The sequence below is a fragment of the Rhinatrema bivittatum genome, chromosome 2, assembly GCF_901001135.1.
Source record: "Rhinatrema bivittatum chromosome 2, aRhiBiv1.1, whole genome shotgun sequence".
In the NCBI taxonomy this organism is placed as follows: domain Eukaryota; kingdom Metazoa; phylum Chordata; class Amphibia; order Gymnophiona; family Rhinatrematidae; genus Rhinatrema; species Rhinatrema bivittatum.
Genome location: NC_042616.1, coordinates 717,645,629 through 717,659,787, shown reverse-complemented (window position 1 = coordinate 717,659,787; position 14,159 = coordinate 717,645,629). Strand labels below are relative to the sequence as shown.

At 39.1% G+C, this 14,159-nt stretch overlaps 1 protein-coding gene across 1 annotated transcript in view; it reads right to left on the bottom strand.

Moving 5' to 3' along the window:
• Positions 1–14,159, bottom strand: part of VPS13B (vacuolar protein sorting 13 homolog B) — a 2,198,633-nt gene that overhangs the window by 1,533,198 nt on the left and 651,276 nt on the right. The window contains 1 exon segment of the mRNA XM_029587199.1: positions 6,702–6,875. Coding sequence (XP_029443059.1) covers positions 6,702–6,875 — 174 coding nt within the window.

Genomic DNA, 14,159 nt, shown 5'->3' with positions numbered 1-14,159 from the left:
TTCCAATAACGGGAGAGATATGTTCATACCATTTGGTATCTGTAATGAGTCTAGCAGCAGAATTGAGCAGAAGTTGTAGAGCATGAAGTGAATTAGATGGAAGACTATTACCCTAGTCGATGTGTGGAAAAGTGATTGCACGTACGACTGTAAGAAAGTCGTGATAGTGCAGAAGATGACGTAAACCAGCTAGAAGACGGAGTTTATAGAAGCCGGTTTTAATGACAGATTTGATATGTGGATAGAATGAAAATATAGAGTCAAGTAAGACACCTAGACATTTGATTGGAGCATCAGTAGAAAAAGTTATGTTTTTTTTAAAAATGGTTTGATGAACATAGAATGCAGTTGATGAAATAGAAGGAATTCAGTCTTGGAAATATTGAGAGAAAGTTTGTTTTGATGGAGTCATTTTTTAATTGAGGACAGACAAAGATGAAGATGTTCTATGGTTTTGTCCCATCCACCTTCATATAAAGGATGGTGGGTGCATGGTACAACCTTCCAGAAGGAGACAAAAATAGTAACAAAAGTCAAGAAAGCATAGGTTAGACAGGATCCCTAGTTGGAAAGGATTGAGGAGAAAGCACAATATCATCTGGGAATTATGGTATTGCCCCAGTAATGAAATTGGCCAGATTAGATGGGCCTACTTTCCTACTTTCATTTTCTATGTTCCCAATAGGCAGGACAACATCTTCCATACTCAAGATCAGCCAAATAAATGAAACATGTAACCCAACATTACGATACAGAAACTATTTTATTAACTATTATAAAATTAGTGTAAATAACCATAAAAAATGATGGAGGAAACTGGCATCTAAGTGTGTGGCTTCACTCTCTCTGACAGAAGAAACACAACTCCTATATATAGCATATGTACTTCCACATTGCTTCCCACCACAGACAGTATGTGCACACTTGTTGCAGCAGATGAAAGTAAAAATGTTGTTAAACAGCTCCTAATGGCTAGAATACATTACCATTAGAATTGAGAAGTGTGGAGGTCTAGTTGTGGTTTTGAAAACCATTAAAAATGTAGTTATTCTTCCAAGTTTTTGGCTAATATGGGGGATAACTTAAGACAAAAGAAAGAGAATATTGACTGCTTGTTTATTTTAGATTATAAGTTTGGAGGTGAGATAGATGATTTTTTATGTTTTATTTTTATTGTATTGTATTTTTATACTTATTGGGCCAGATTTTAGTAGGTAGGCAACCTGGCGCGAACAAATCTATGCCCGATTTTATAACATGCGTGCGCAGCCACGCACATGTTTTAAAATCCGGGATCGGCACGAGCAAGGGGGTGCACACTTGTGCATCTTGCGCATACCAAGCCCTAGGGGAGCCCCAATGGCTTTCCCTGTTCACTCCGAGGCCGCTCCGAAATCGGAGCGGCCTCGAAGGGAACTTCCCTTCCGCCCCCCCTCCCCCTCCCTTCCCCTACCTAACCCATTCCCCAGCCCTATCTAAACCACCCCCTCGCCTTTGATAAATAAGTTGTGACTGCCTCTGGGCAGGTGTAGGTTGCGCACGCCGGCCAAGTGCCAGCGCGATCCCCCGGCACAGCCACTGTGCCAGAGGCCTCTGTCCCGCCCCGCCCATTCCCCACCCCTTTTTTTCAAGCCCTGGGACATACGCGCGTCCTGGGGCTTGCACGCGTCGCCGGGCCTATGCAAAATTGGCTCGGCACGCGCAGGAGCGGGTTTTTGGGCTTACGCACGTAATTATACGCATGTAACCCTTTGAAAATCTGCCCCATTATAAATTGCTTTGAAATTATTATCATCACGTTTCTCACCTTCCAGTTAAAGAGATAAACTCTGACTCGTAGAAAATAATAACTAGAAAGAGATGGTCACTATAAATCCATGGTTGGCTGGGCTCCTAGCTGACTGATGCTCTGAATGTATTTTTCCACCAAGGTAACTTTTGAAAAGAATCTAAGTACTAATAAAATCTAATTTCCTATTCCCTACCTGAGGGGGAGGATTCTAAGGGAGTATTATAACCTTCCAGCTGTCCCTAATGATATATGCAAAGAGTTTTAAACAAAAATATGAAACTCTTACCTACAATGGGAACTTTTGGGGTCCTTAAACCTGAATGAAGGTACTTTTGCTGTTCTCTATATAACAATGCTCACCTTGATTTATTCATGCTCCTGAATCCATTTGCGGTTTATTTGAAAATAACTTTCAGATAGCTTTTTTTCAGTGATTTCTCAGTGATTTATGAAGTTTTCAGAAAACAATTCTTTTAGAAAGTCTCTATTTTGCTCACAAGAGGATGAAGGCCATTAATTATATTATCTAGGCACAATATATAACAGAACTAGTAAATACATAAGAACAAAAAACTGGATCAAAAGCTGGATCAGTGTCAGGGTACTGCTGGTTTCTGGTAAACGGTATATTAAGAAAAGGCATACCTGAAGTGGCTGGATAGCCGGATTAATTTTACAGATTGAGCAGGGAGCCACCAAGCTAAGGAAGGGTTAACTCTGGCAAAACCAGACCTAACTTGAAAGGTATCCAAGCAAGTAGCTGAAAGACTGGAGCAGGATTGCAGGGATGGATGTGAAGCAGGAATATTGGGAACTAGGATGCAGAGCTCAAGGTTGCACAGGAACAAGGCCAAAAGAGTAGAAGTTGCATCTGTTGTACCAACAAAGGTGTATGCCTGTGCTGAACCAATAGGAATATCCAAGGGCATGTCTAACTACCTGGCAACTGCAGAGTAAATGTCCCCTGGCATTTCCATAATGCTATATCTCCTATGGCTCCTCTGCAGCTTTCTGGCCTATTAACCTGTCTCTGACAATGGGCAGTCTAATGTCACTTGAAAAGCACCCAGCAGATGCTAATAGGAAAGTCTATTCCAATGTTGCTTACTCCAGAAAGAAACAGATGGAGACAACCCAGTCTTTTTGGCTAATTATTCATGAAAACCTGTACAAATCTTTTTTTAAACTCAGCCATTCTACTAGCCGTAACCAGATTTTCTGGGAACAAATTTCAAAGTTTAATTATGAGTTTTTAAATCTACCACCAGTTAATTTCATAGAGCATCCCCTAGTCCTAGTACAATTATAGAAAGTAAATAACTGTTCTGTATTAATTTGTTCCACACATACATAAATTTATATACCTTTATCAAATCCTCTCTCACATTTCTCTTCTCCAAGAAGAGCATGAATCTGTTCAGCCTCTCTTTATATGAGAGCCACTTTATACCATTTATTATCATTATATTTATCACATTTTATTGAAATCTCAAAATAATTTAAATATTAAAACATACTACACACATTTCTGTTGCTGCTTACTGAGATTGGAATTTCAAAGGATTGTTCACAATGACTCCAAGGTTCTTGTCCTGGATGGTAAACTCCTATTATTGAAATCTAGGATTGTTTATTTATATTTCGGATCATTTCTGTGTCCAGTAGTTTTATTTAATATGCTCCCTCCAGTGATTATGTCACTTATGACTACCTTATGATGTGCAAAGAAATATAAGTGGGGATATTAAAGTGTTATTTTACTTAATATCTTTCCTCAATAAAATATTGTCCCAAATTCTAAAGTGAAACAGACACAAAATAAGTTCATATATAAAATTATAGGTAATGGCAAATGTAATGTTTTATATACCACTTAAAATGTCTAATATGCTACATGACATTAACCTCTGCCATCACGTGCGTATTATATTTATTCTCCCCGAGACACTGTTTGCTGTTTAAATGTTAAATGTTATTTGCTTGTTTTATTGGTCAATAATTTTATTATTCTTACTGGAATCCTTAACTCTTTGTAATTGTTCTCTTTTGAAGCTCTGTTAATTGTTCAATGTAATTGCTTTCATTTAATGAAGCACTGTTGCTGTTCTATGTAAACTGAACTGATTTGTAACCCCTTACAAGAATTTTCGGTATATAAAACTGTTAAATAAATAAATAAATAAATAAATAAATGACATACACAGAATTATACAAACACAAAGACAGTACCTGCTCAATAGAACTTACAATCTAATAAGACAAACATACAGGACAAGAGACTTGGGGCATTTCATAAAGCAAGACAATGGTTAAAAAAGAAAAGTTAGTTAGTTAATAGGCTAAATGCAATCAGGCCTAAGATTTAAAAGAAACTTTAAAATGATGGGTCTTTACATGGGATTTAAACACGGTGAGAGAGGGAGCACGACGCACCAGTTCAGGAAGACTATTCCAAGCACACTGCGCAGCCAGGTGGAAAGAAGAGAGTCAGGAATTGGGAGTGACTCGTCCAATAAGTAAAGAGCACAAGGAGGGGTGTACAGAGAGATGAGAGTAGAGGTAGTAAGGTACTGCAGAGTGAAAGCATTTGTAGGTAAGAAAGAGGAGCTTGAACTGTATGCAGTAGTAGAGATGGAGCCAATGCAGTGACTTCAGAAGAGGGGTTGAGGGTAGTGACTGGCGAAAGATAAGTTGTACAGCTGAATTTAGGACAGACAGCAGTGGAGAGAGATGGCTTGTTAGGAGACCTGTGAGGAGCAGGTTGCAATAGTCTAAGTCGTGAGGAGAAGAGAGAGTAGATAATATTTCTGGTAGATTTTAGCAATTTTCTAGAGAAAGAGGTTTGGAAATGTGTAGAGAAGAAAAGCGAGGAGGTAAAGATGACTCCTAGGGTTTTGGACTGAAGAGACTGGAAGGAAATAGAGAAAGGAGGATGAGGGGAAGTAGGCTTGAGGGAAAAGTTAAGGATCTCTGTCTTGGCCATGCTGAGTTTAAGGTGGCAGCAGGTCATCCAGGCAGCAATGTCAGACAAGGAGGGAGAGATCAAGGACAGGATTTCTGGTGTAGAAATGTAGATCTTGAAGTCATCAGCATAAAAATGGCATTGAAAGCCATGAGAAGAAATCAGAGTACCAAGAGAATTAGAATATAGTGAGAAGGAACAAGGATCCAGGACAGAACCCCGAGGTACATCAATTGATAGTGGATTGGAAGTAGAGGAGGAACCACCAGAGGAAACATTAAAAGTGATGTGGGAGAGGTAAGAAGAAAACCAGAACAGGACAGAGTCCGAAATCTATATGAAGAGACAATATCAAGGAGTAGGTGGTGATCAACAGCGTCAAACACAGCAGATCGGTCAAGGCAGATAAGGACAAAGTAAAAACCTTCGACTTTAGCCATAAACAGGTCATTGGAAACTTTGGCAAGGACTGTTTCAGTTGAACGTAGAGGGTGAAAACCAGACTGGAGTGGATCATGAATGGCTTCAGATGTAAGAAACTCAAGGCTATGGCAGTGAAGAGAACTCGTTCTATTAGTTTGGAGGCAAAAGGAAGAAGGGAGATGGAAGATGTGATGATAGTTGGCAGGACAGGTAGGATCAAGCGAGAGGTTTTTTTTAAGACATAGTATGATTACAGCATGTTTGAAGGAAGTATGAACAGGAGCAATGGAGAGTGATAGACTGAGGATGTAATAGATGGAACGGATGATTGCACTGGAGATGGAGCCAAGGAACTGGATGGGGACAGGTTCAGAGGAACAACTAGTGATTTCAAGAAAGGGAGAGAGAATGGTGGAAGCTAGGGGAAGGGTAGAGGAAAGAAATGGAGCAGAGGCAGGTAAAGGTTTATCTGGTTGAGAATTCAAGACTAATTTTGTGAATATTGTCATCGAAGTAGTTAGCCATAGTCTAGGCAGAGAGTGAAGGGGAGGAGGGAGGTGAGGGAAGTGTGAGGAGGGAACTGATTGTGGCAAAGAGATGGCGAGGGTTGAATGTAAGAGTTTGTATGGGGTAGGCAACCTCAGTTCTCAAAGGACCATAACTGGTTGGGTTTTCAGGATAACCCAAAAGAATATACATGAAATATATTTACATACACACTGCCTCAATTGTATGCAGATCTATTTCATGCATATTTATTAGAAATAATGTGAAAATCTGACTAGCGAGGGGCTTTAGAGGACTGAATCCCTTACCCCTGTTTTACATTGTGATTTTCTGAAATAAACAAAAGACAGGGTAAAAAGATTTCAACCACACAGCTTCACTAACATTTATCTAATTGAGAAAATCTACTGAATGCTGATTCTGCAAGCAGACAAGCACCGACTTATTTACAAACATAACAATTAAGATAGATAATTTATCAGAGTGTTTGAGCAGTCCCAATGTCACCAATAGGTATTAGAGTATTTCTATTTCTGAATGAATCCACTGAAATATCTAAAACTGATGATTTAACGAAAATCTGGTGAGGGGGCTATGGTCTATATCTTTAACACAGATAGAAAAAGGCAATTTACCTTATTTCTGCAACATAAAGATTGCATGTATGTGCAGATACAGAAAGATTCAGTGTATCATGTTCACTCAATCGCATATAACTTACTTCATTTATACTTTAAACCATACTAGATGTTAACAAACAGACTGTGCAGCAGTCATAGTTTTATCTAACAGAAAGCATCATGGACACACACTAGGAAAATGCAAGTCAATTACCCATGCTTTATCTAAGAAGTTGTCATAGTGACTGGAATTTGTATATGTCTGAAAATAACTAGTACAGTAAAAACTATTTCAGAATATGTAGATATAGTGACAGTTTTAATCACATTACATTTTAAAATGTACTGAATTCACAGAAGTAATATGAAATCAATTTAAAAAGAGTTCTGCACTTACCTGAATTATGGCAATAGTCCATCTGCTGAGGGAGCTGAACAGTAAAGGCTATCAAATCAGGAGCAAGAAGAGATTCTGGTTTTCTACTTTCATTAAGCCACTTGCTTTTGTGTAAGTCTCTTGTGTCTGAAGGACCTTGGATTAAAGGAATCAGCTTCTCTTTTCCACAATCACCTAGAGTACAATCAATACAAAGTGTATATCTTATACTAAAAAAATTATTATAAGAAAAAAGGTAAGAGTTTTCCACTTATCAAACAGTTCACCAGCATGCATAATGATTCTTTTAACATCTTTTTATTAAACAAAGCTACAAGGAAACCGCTTAACATCAAAGTATGACAGAGTCATCCGCGTATCACACAGTTAACAGAAGTGACATTTAACAGTGTGAAGGAACAATAGTCATATGAAAGGCAATTAGCATTCCCTGCTACTTCGTCCATTTTTCCAAATATAATAACAACACATACAAAAAAGAGAAACCGCAACCCACCTGTCTCATCTCGCATCACCATTCATCCACACTCAAACACCACCCATTCACACACACACACATCTAGAATCCAGTACAGGACAATCAGGTATTAAAGGGTGAGTCCATAGTGGCTAATATATGGTCAGGTTATATGAGAAACTTCCAATTGGTTGAGTACCCATCCCCAAGAAACTGATTTTGTTCGGTATCTGGGAGTAGATTATAAAACTTCTGCCACAGAGCTATATAGAAATCCGATATGGTGTGCATGTGCTATAACAGACCTCTAGACATTCCATCTGCATGTTAGATGATATTGAACTCCTCCACCTGGAGAAGGAAGGAGGCATGTCAGTGAGCCATTCTTGCAAGGAAGGAGGCATGTCAGTGAGCCATTCTTGCATGTCAGTGAGCCACTCTGCAGGCCAGAAAGAGAACCTTGGCATCATGTTGTATCCTCAATTTTGCGGGATAGAGAACCGCAAAGCGAATGCCACGTTTGTGGAGTTCAGTGCCCGAAGAAAGTTCTTTGCACTGTGCTGCCACTTGTGCAGAGAAATTGTGGAATAAGAGAATTTTCGTGCATTGATATTCTAGAAAACCTTTCACATGGAAGGCACTCATAATTTTAGTTTCTTGCACCCAGTTAAGCATTCGCGCCATTACAGGCTGCGGGCGGTTGAAGTTGACCTTAACTGGGCCTACACGATGAGCCCATTCACAAGTAAAGTGGGCAGCCTGTGAGTCAAGGCCCAATTGAGTTGGCAGCCAAGATTCAAAAAAAGGCATATAATGTGGCATCCTTTACTGATTTAGGTAAGCCTATTACCTTTATGTTGTTTCTTCGATTTCAGTTCTCCTGATCCTCGAGGCATACCAGAAGGCTCACATTTTCTTTTTGCAATGCGATAAGTTTAGCGCCCGTTTGTGCCATGTGGTCCTCTCTTGCAGCAACCTGTTGTTCGACTTCGGCTAAAAGGTGAGAATAGGAATCCAAGTGCTCCTTGATTTCATCTATGGTAGACAATTTTAGAGAGGCAGTCTTCAAGTGCAGCAGAAATGCTCTTAGAGATGGAGTGGACCAGCTCTTCATTTAGTAGCACAGCTCGCTTTTCCGCAGAAGTGATTGAGAGAGGAGACGCCATTTTGTGTTTTAGCGTATGGTTCTTGCCACGGGTTCCTTTGGTAGTTTTTCCAAGCATAACCCATTTCTTTTTGATGACAAAAGAGTCCATTCGACAGTATGACGAGTCCTTGTCCAAAAAAGTTGTGTAAAGGATTGGGAAAACCGAAAATGCGTCCGATAAAGCAGGGGAAGTTCACGAGCCGAGCACAAACACGTCTCTTCAGGCAGCCTTCATAACTAGAAGTCATAATGATTCTATTAATACCAGCAGAAACTTAAGATTTCAAAATTAGCAAAATAAATAAAAAATGAATGAATGCAAAAATATCTGTGCAATAAACCATTTTTGCATAATTTTCTCAAAATAGAAGCATATCATTTACAAATATGATTCCTTTGAAATGAGCTTTTTAAAATAATCCTCAACAATATATAAATGTAAATTTTGGATAAACTGAACATATATAGAGTTTATGTGGACATGGGTTAAGAACATAGCTCAAGTGTCTGGTGCGCAGACTTTATAAATTTGTATATCTTTGAAAAATACAAGTTCAAAACCAGATATTGTTAACTCAGCCTTTTATCTTTCTGAGGTAGATAAGAATGAGTAATACCATATTTATTTATTTTATTTATATTCACAATTTCAGCACTTCAAAGTTTGACAACATAGAAACAGATACATTTGCATATTTTGGCAAACCCAGAGGTTACTTTTTACCCATGGGGTTTGCCGAAATAATCAAAGCAAAATTGTGGGTAGTTTTGATTTGATTATTTGCCTGGAAAACGTACCATCATAAATTTGACTCTGATTTTCCACAGGTACTTTTTTTTTTTTTTTTTTTTTTTTTTTTAACACAAACTTATGCAGATAAGTTTGATTATTCAAAACTACCCATCTAAGGGCTTACTCAACTGAACCCTGCCCCAAGAATGTCTCTAAAGAAATATTTATTTTTTATGTTTTTAATTTTTAACTTTTATATACGGACATTCCTGTATAGCATACAAATCACACCGGTTTACAATGAAACAATAACATCGCATGAGAGCGTTAAATGGAACAAATAACAATGCGTGAGCTTTGAACAAAAAACATCGCAAAAGTGCGTAACACTGAAAATAAGAGAGACGTTGAAATAAAACAAGGGAAAAACAAGTAACTAGATAGGATGTGGGCTTAAAGTAATCTGTAGGGGTATGAGATTTTACTCAAAATGGTTAATGGATACTTAGTCAAAACTTGAAAACTTGAAATATTTAATAAACACGATAAAGCAAGTTGATGAGCTGGAGGATAAAATATCATTCTAGCAGAAGGGTGTAGAAAAAACTTCCAAGGATTGGCCAAGGATCATAAATAGAAGTGCGTATCTGAAGGTGATCTGAGACTTAGGACAGGGACTGAGGTCCCGCACTAGGGGAACTTGACATACAATGAAGCATTACAGTAAAACCAATTCTAAAGAAAAAAAACAGCGATCACCTAGTCATGAGCAATTACAGACCAGTATCAAACCTGCCCTTAATTGCAAAGTTAATAGAAAAAGCCATACAAAAACAATTAACAGAACGCTTAGAGAATAACAATATACTGTACCCATCACAACATGGCTTCCGCAAAAACTTCAGCACTGAAACACTACTACTTGCACTAACAGACAACATCATGAGAGGGTTTGACAACGGTAAACAGTACATTTTAGTAATGCTTGACCTTTCAGCAGCATTCGACACAGTTAACCATGATATATTGATAAATAGATTAGAAGAAATAGGACTAAGCAACTTGACAATCAAATGGTTTAAATCATACCTAAATAACATACTTCCAAGTACAAATCAAAGAAGTAATGTCAGAGAAAATAAACCTTCAAACAGGAGTTCCACAGGGATCTGCCCTATCTGCCACATTGTTCAACATATACATGCTGCCGTTATGTCACCTACTAGCAGGTTTAGGAATTTCGCACTACATCTACGCCAATGATATTCAGTTAATACTCCCAATTGACGACACAATTGAAAAAACACTAAACACAGCAAACATGTACCTAGATATAATAAAACAACTTCTAAACCAAATGGAACTAGTGATCAATGTAGATAAAACCGATTTCTTACACCTAGAACGAAAAAACATAACGATCATCCAGAACCCAATTACACTGTGATAATCGACCCAGAATTAAATATGAAACAACATATATCTCAATAAGTAAAAGAAGGATACACCAAACTTATGACTCTCAGAAGATTAAAACCACTACTAACGCCCAACAACTTCCGATCAGTCTTACAAGCCTTAATCTTTTCCAGTACCGATTATTGTAATGCCCTCCTACTGGGCCTGCCATATACCACAATAAGACCATTACAGATTCTACAAAATTCAGTGGCAAGAATTTTAACTGGGAAAAGTAAAAAAGAACATATCACTGAAACCTTAATAGAATTACACTGGTTACCCATTGAACAAAGAATACATTACAAAACTTTATGCACCATTCATAAATTAATACAAGATGAAAAAGCAGAGTGGCTGAACACAGCCCTCCGCTTACATACCCCCCACAGAAATCTAAGGTCAGCAAACAAAGCACTGATAACTATTCTGTCAGTCAAAACAGCCAGATTAACACAAGTAAAGGACAGGGCCCTATCCCTAGCAGGACCGATAATATGGAACACCATGCCAGTAGAAATCAGATTGGAAAGAGAATTCAAAACATTCAGAAAAAATTTAAAAACATGGCTATTTAAGCAAGCATACCACAAAGAGAATCAAGAGTAGAACCCAGGGAACTGTTAGGTGCGGTCAAGCAAACACCCACACAAACACACTCCTACCTTCTTAAAATGTGTCCTCTCTCCTATATTCTAATTTCTTCCTTTATCTTAAACAACAAAGAACTAAAGTTAAATAACACCAAACTTTTAGCAGAGTTAGAAAAACTAGACATGACTTATAACACTCACCAAATAGTATTTATTAGGATATAATGTTACAGTATTTTTGATGGCACCTGTTTAAGAGTTAGAATTCTAGACACTTTATTCAACATAGTTTTTGTGCCTTATTGTGAACAGTTGTGATGGCACCCGCTTAACGATGGTATAGAGAAGATTTTAATTTATTAATTAAATAAATAAATAAATATTTGAGGTTCCATTGAAATTAGATGATAGGTAGGAAACAGAGACATAAGACATTAGGTAGGAACGATTGAAAGTAGACCCTAGGTAGAAGCATAGATGGTCACGAGGTAAAGGCATGCTAGCGTGAATTGGTCAGGCTAACGAGCAATTATGAACTGGTGTCCTCAGTCTGGAAACGCTGCTCTAAAAAGCCACATTTTGAGTTGTTTGTTTTTTTTGAAAGATATCGGGCAGGGGTCTTGACGGAGATCCAATGGGAGGGCGTTCCATTGAGGCGGGCCTGCTGTAGATAGGGCTCGTTTCCTTAGGGTTGTTTTTGCTGGAGGGGCGTTTAAAGTGCCTTGATAGGCTTTTCTAATCGGTCTGACTGAGGTGTGAGGACGAAGATGGATGGTAAGATCAATATGGGAGAGATTGTGTAAGGTTTTATGAATTATGGTAAGTACTTTGTAAAGGATCCTGAATTTGATGGGAAGCCAATGGAGGTTGTAGAGTATGGGAGTGATGTGATCTCTTTTTTTTGTGTTCGTCAGTAACCTGGCTGCAGAGTTCTGTAACATCTGTAGGGGCTTGATAGTGTTTGCCAGGAAGACCAAGAAGCAGAGAGTTACAGTAGTCGATTTCAGAGAGAATGATTGATTGCAGTACCAAACGGAAGTCATAAAAATGAAGGAGGGGTTTCAACTTTTTTAGGACTTGCAGTTTGAAGAAGCATTCCTTAGTGGTGGTGTTTACAAATTTTTTGAGGTTAAGCTGGTTGTCCAGAAGCACGCCCAGATCTCTCACATAAGGCGAGTGATTGAGGTTAGCGAAAGGAGAGGAAGGAGTGTTAATGAGAGAGATGTTGTATTCCTGAGAGATAATGAAGATTTCGGTCTTGTTAGTGTTGAGGACTAGATTGAGACTGGAGAGGAGCGTGTTGAATTCCTGGAGGCAACTACTCCAAAAGCTTAGGGATTTTTGTAGGGTTTAAGTGATAGGAATGAGAATTTGAACATCATCCGCATAGAGATAATGTTTGATCTTTAGCTTGGTGAGAAGGTGACAGAGAGGTAGGAGGTATATGATAAAGAGGGTTGGTGAAAGTGAAGATCCTTGGGGCACGCCCAGGTTGGAACTCACCGGATGCGATTCTTTGTTGTTTATTTTACCCTTGAAGGATCTGTTGCAGAGGAAGGATTTGAACCAGTTGAATGCTGTACCAGAGATGCCTATGTCTGCCAGCCGGTCTAAAAGGATTGCATGGTTAACCGTGTCGAAAGCCGCAGATAGATCTAAGAGGGCGAGTAGGTATGGTTGTTTTTTTATCCATGCTCAGGATGATGGAGTCTGAGAGAGAAATTAGAAGGGATTCAGTGTTTAGTGATTTACGGAATCCATATTGTGATGGAGCTAGAATCTTGCGTTCTTCCAAGTATTCCAAGAGTTGTTTATTTACTATTTTTTCCATGAGTTTGGCAGTGAGAGGCAGGTTGGCTATAGGACGGAAGTTCGCTGGGTCGCCGTCAACAGGTTAGGTTTTTTTAATAGAGGTTTTAGGATAGCAAGCTTTAGGGTATCTGGGACTAGTCCTTGAATTAGTGAACAGTTAATGATTTCGGCGATGGGTTTAGCAATGGTGTTCAGGATTGAGATGAGGAGGTTCGAGGGAATGATGTCCAAAGGGTGGGAGGAGGGTTTGAGTTTCTTGAGGATGTTTTCTATTTCGAGTGAGGAAGTGGTCTCGAATGTTTTGAACGTTGCGATTTGTTGAGGTGCGATTGTGATGGCAGGAGGGGGCGGAGAATTGGATGAGGAGAGTGGGTTGATGAGTTTGATAATTTTATTCTCGAAGTAGTTAGCCAGTTCAGTGGCTTTGCTGAGTGCTTGGTCGTCCGGAATAGTCGGTGGGGTTGGTTTGGTGAGGGCCGAGACGTATGTGAACAGCGCTTTGGAGTCAAAGATGAAATGGTGGATTTTTTTTTAGCAAAAAAATCTTTTTTTGTTATGAGAATGGTATTCTATACCTGTTGAGGGTAGATTTATAATTAGCGAGAGTCGTAGAGGAAGGATTTTTATGCCAGCTGTATTCTTTGCTTCTGAGGTTTTGTTTGATGGACTTCAGTTCAGGTGTGAACCAAGGTTTTCTGTTGTCTGGGGAGGGGTGTAACACTTTAGTGGTTAGGGGGCAGGTTAGATCTGCTACTTTGTTAGTAATTTTATACCATGACGTGATGGCAGCTGATGCGTCTGAGAGGTCCAGTTGTGTCAGTTCCTTGGAGAGCTGTTTACCTAAGAGGTCCAAAGAGCAGGGTTTTCTGGACTGTGGTTTTGGGGAAGGAAGGTGGAGGGAGGTCCGATGTCTCGAGAACCGTAGAGATGATCTGGTGGTCCAACCATGGGACAGATGTACACGTAGGCTTGGAGGATAGTGAGATACAATCATTGACGAAGATTAAGTCCAAGGTGCGGCCCGCTTTATGAGTGGGGCTATTGACTATCTGTTTGAAACCCATGTGGTGGAGAATGGATAGAGTGTATCACAATTGGTGGAGAGTGGAACTATGTCAACGTGTAAGTTGAAGTCACCCATTATTATTGCCGGGGTGTCATAGTTGAGATGTTTGGCGATGTATTCGATGAGGGGAGATGGGTCGGCCTCTAGTTTTCCAGGAGGGGCAGAGATAAGCCAGATTTGGAGATGTTTGGA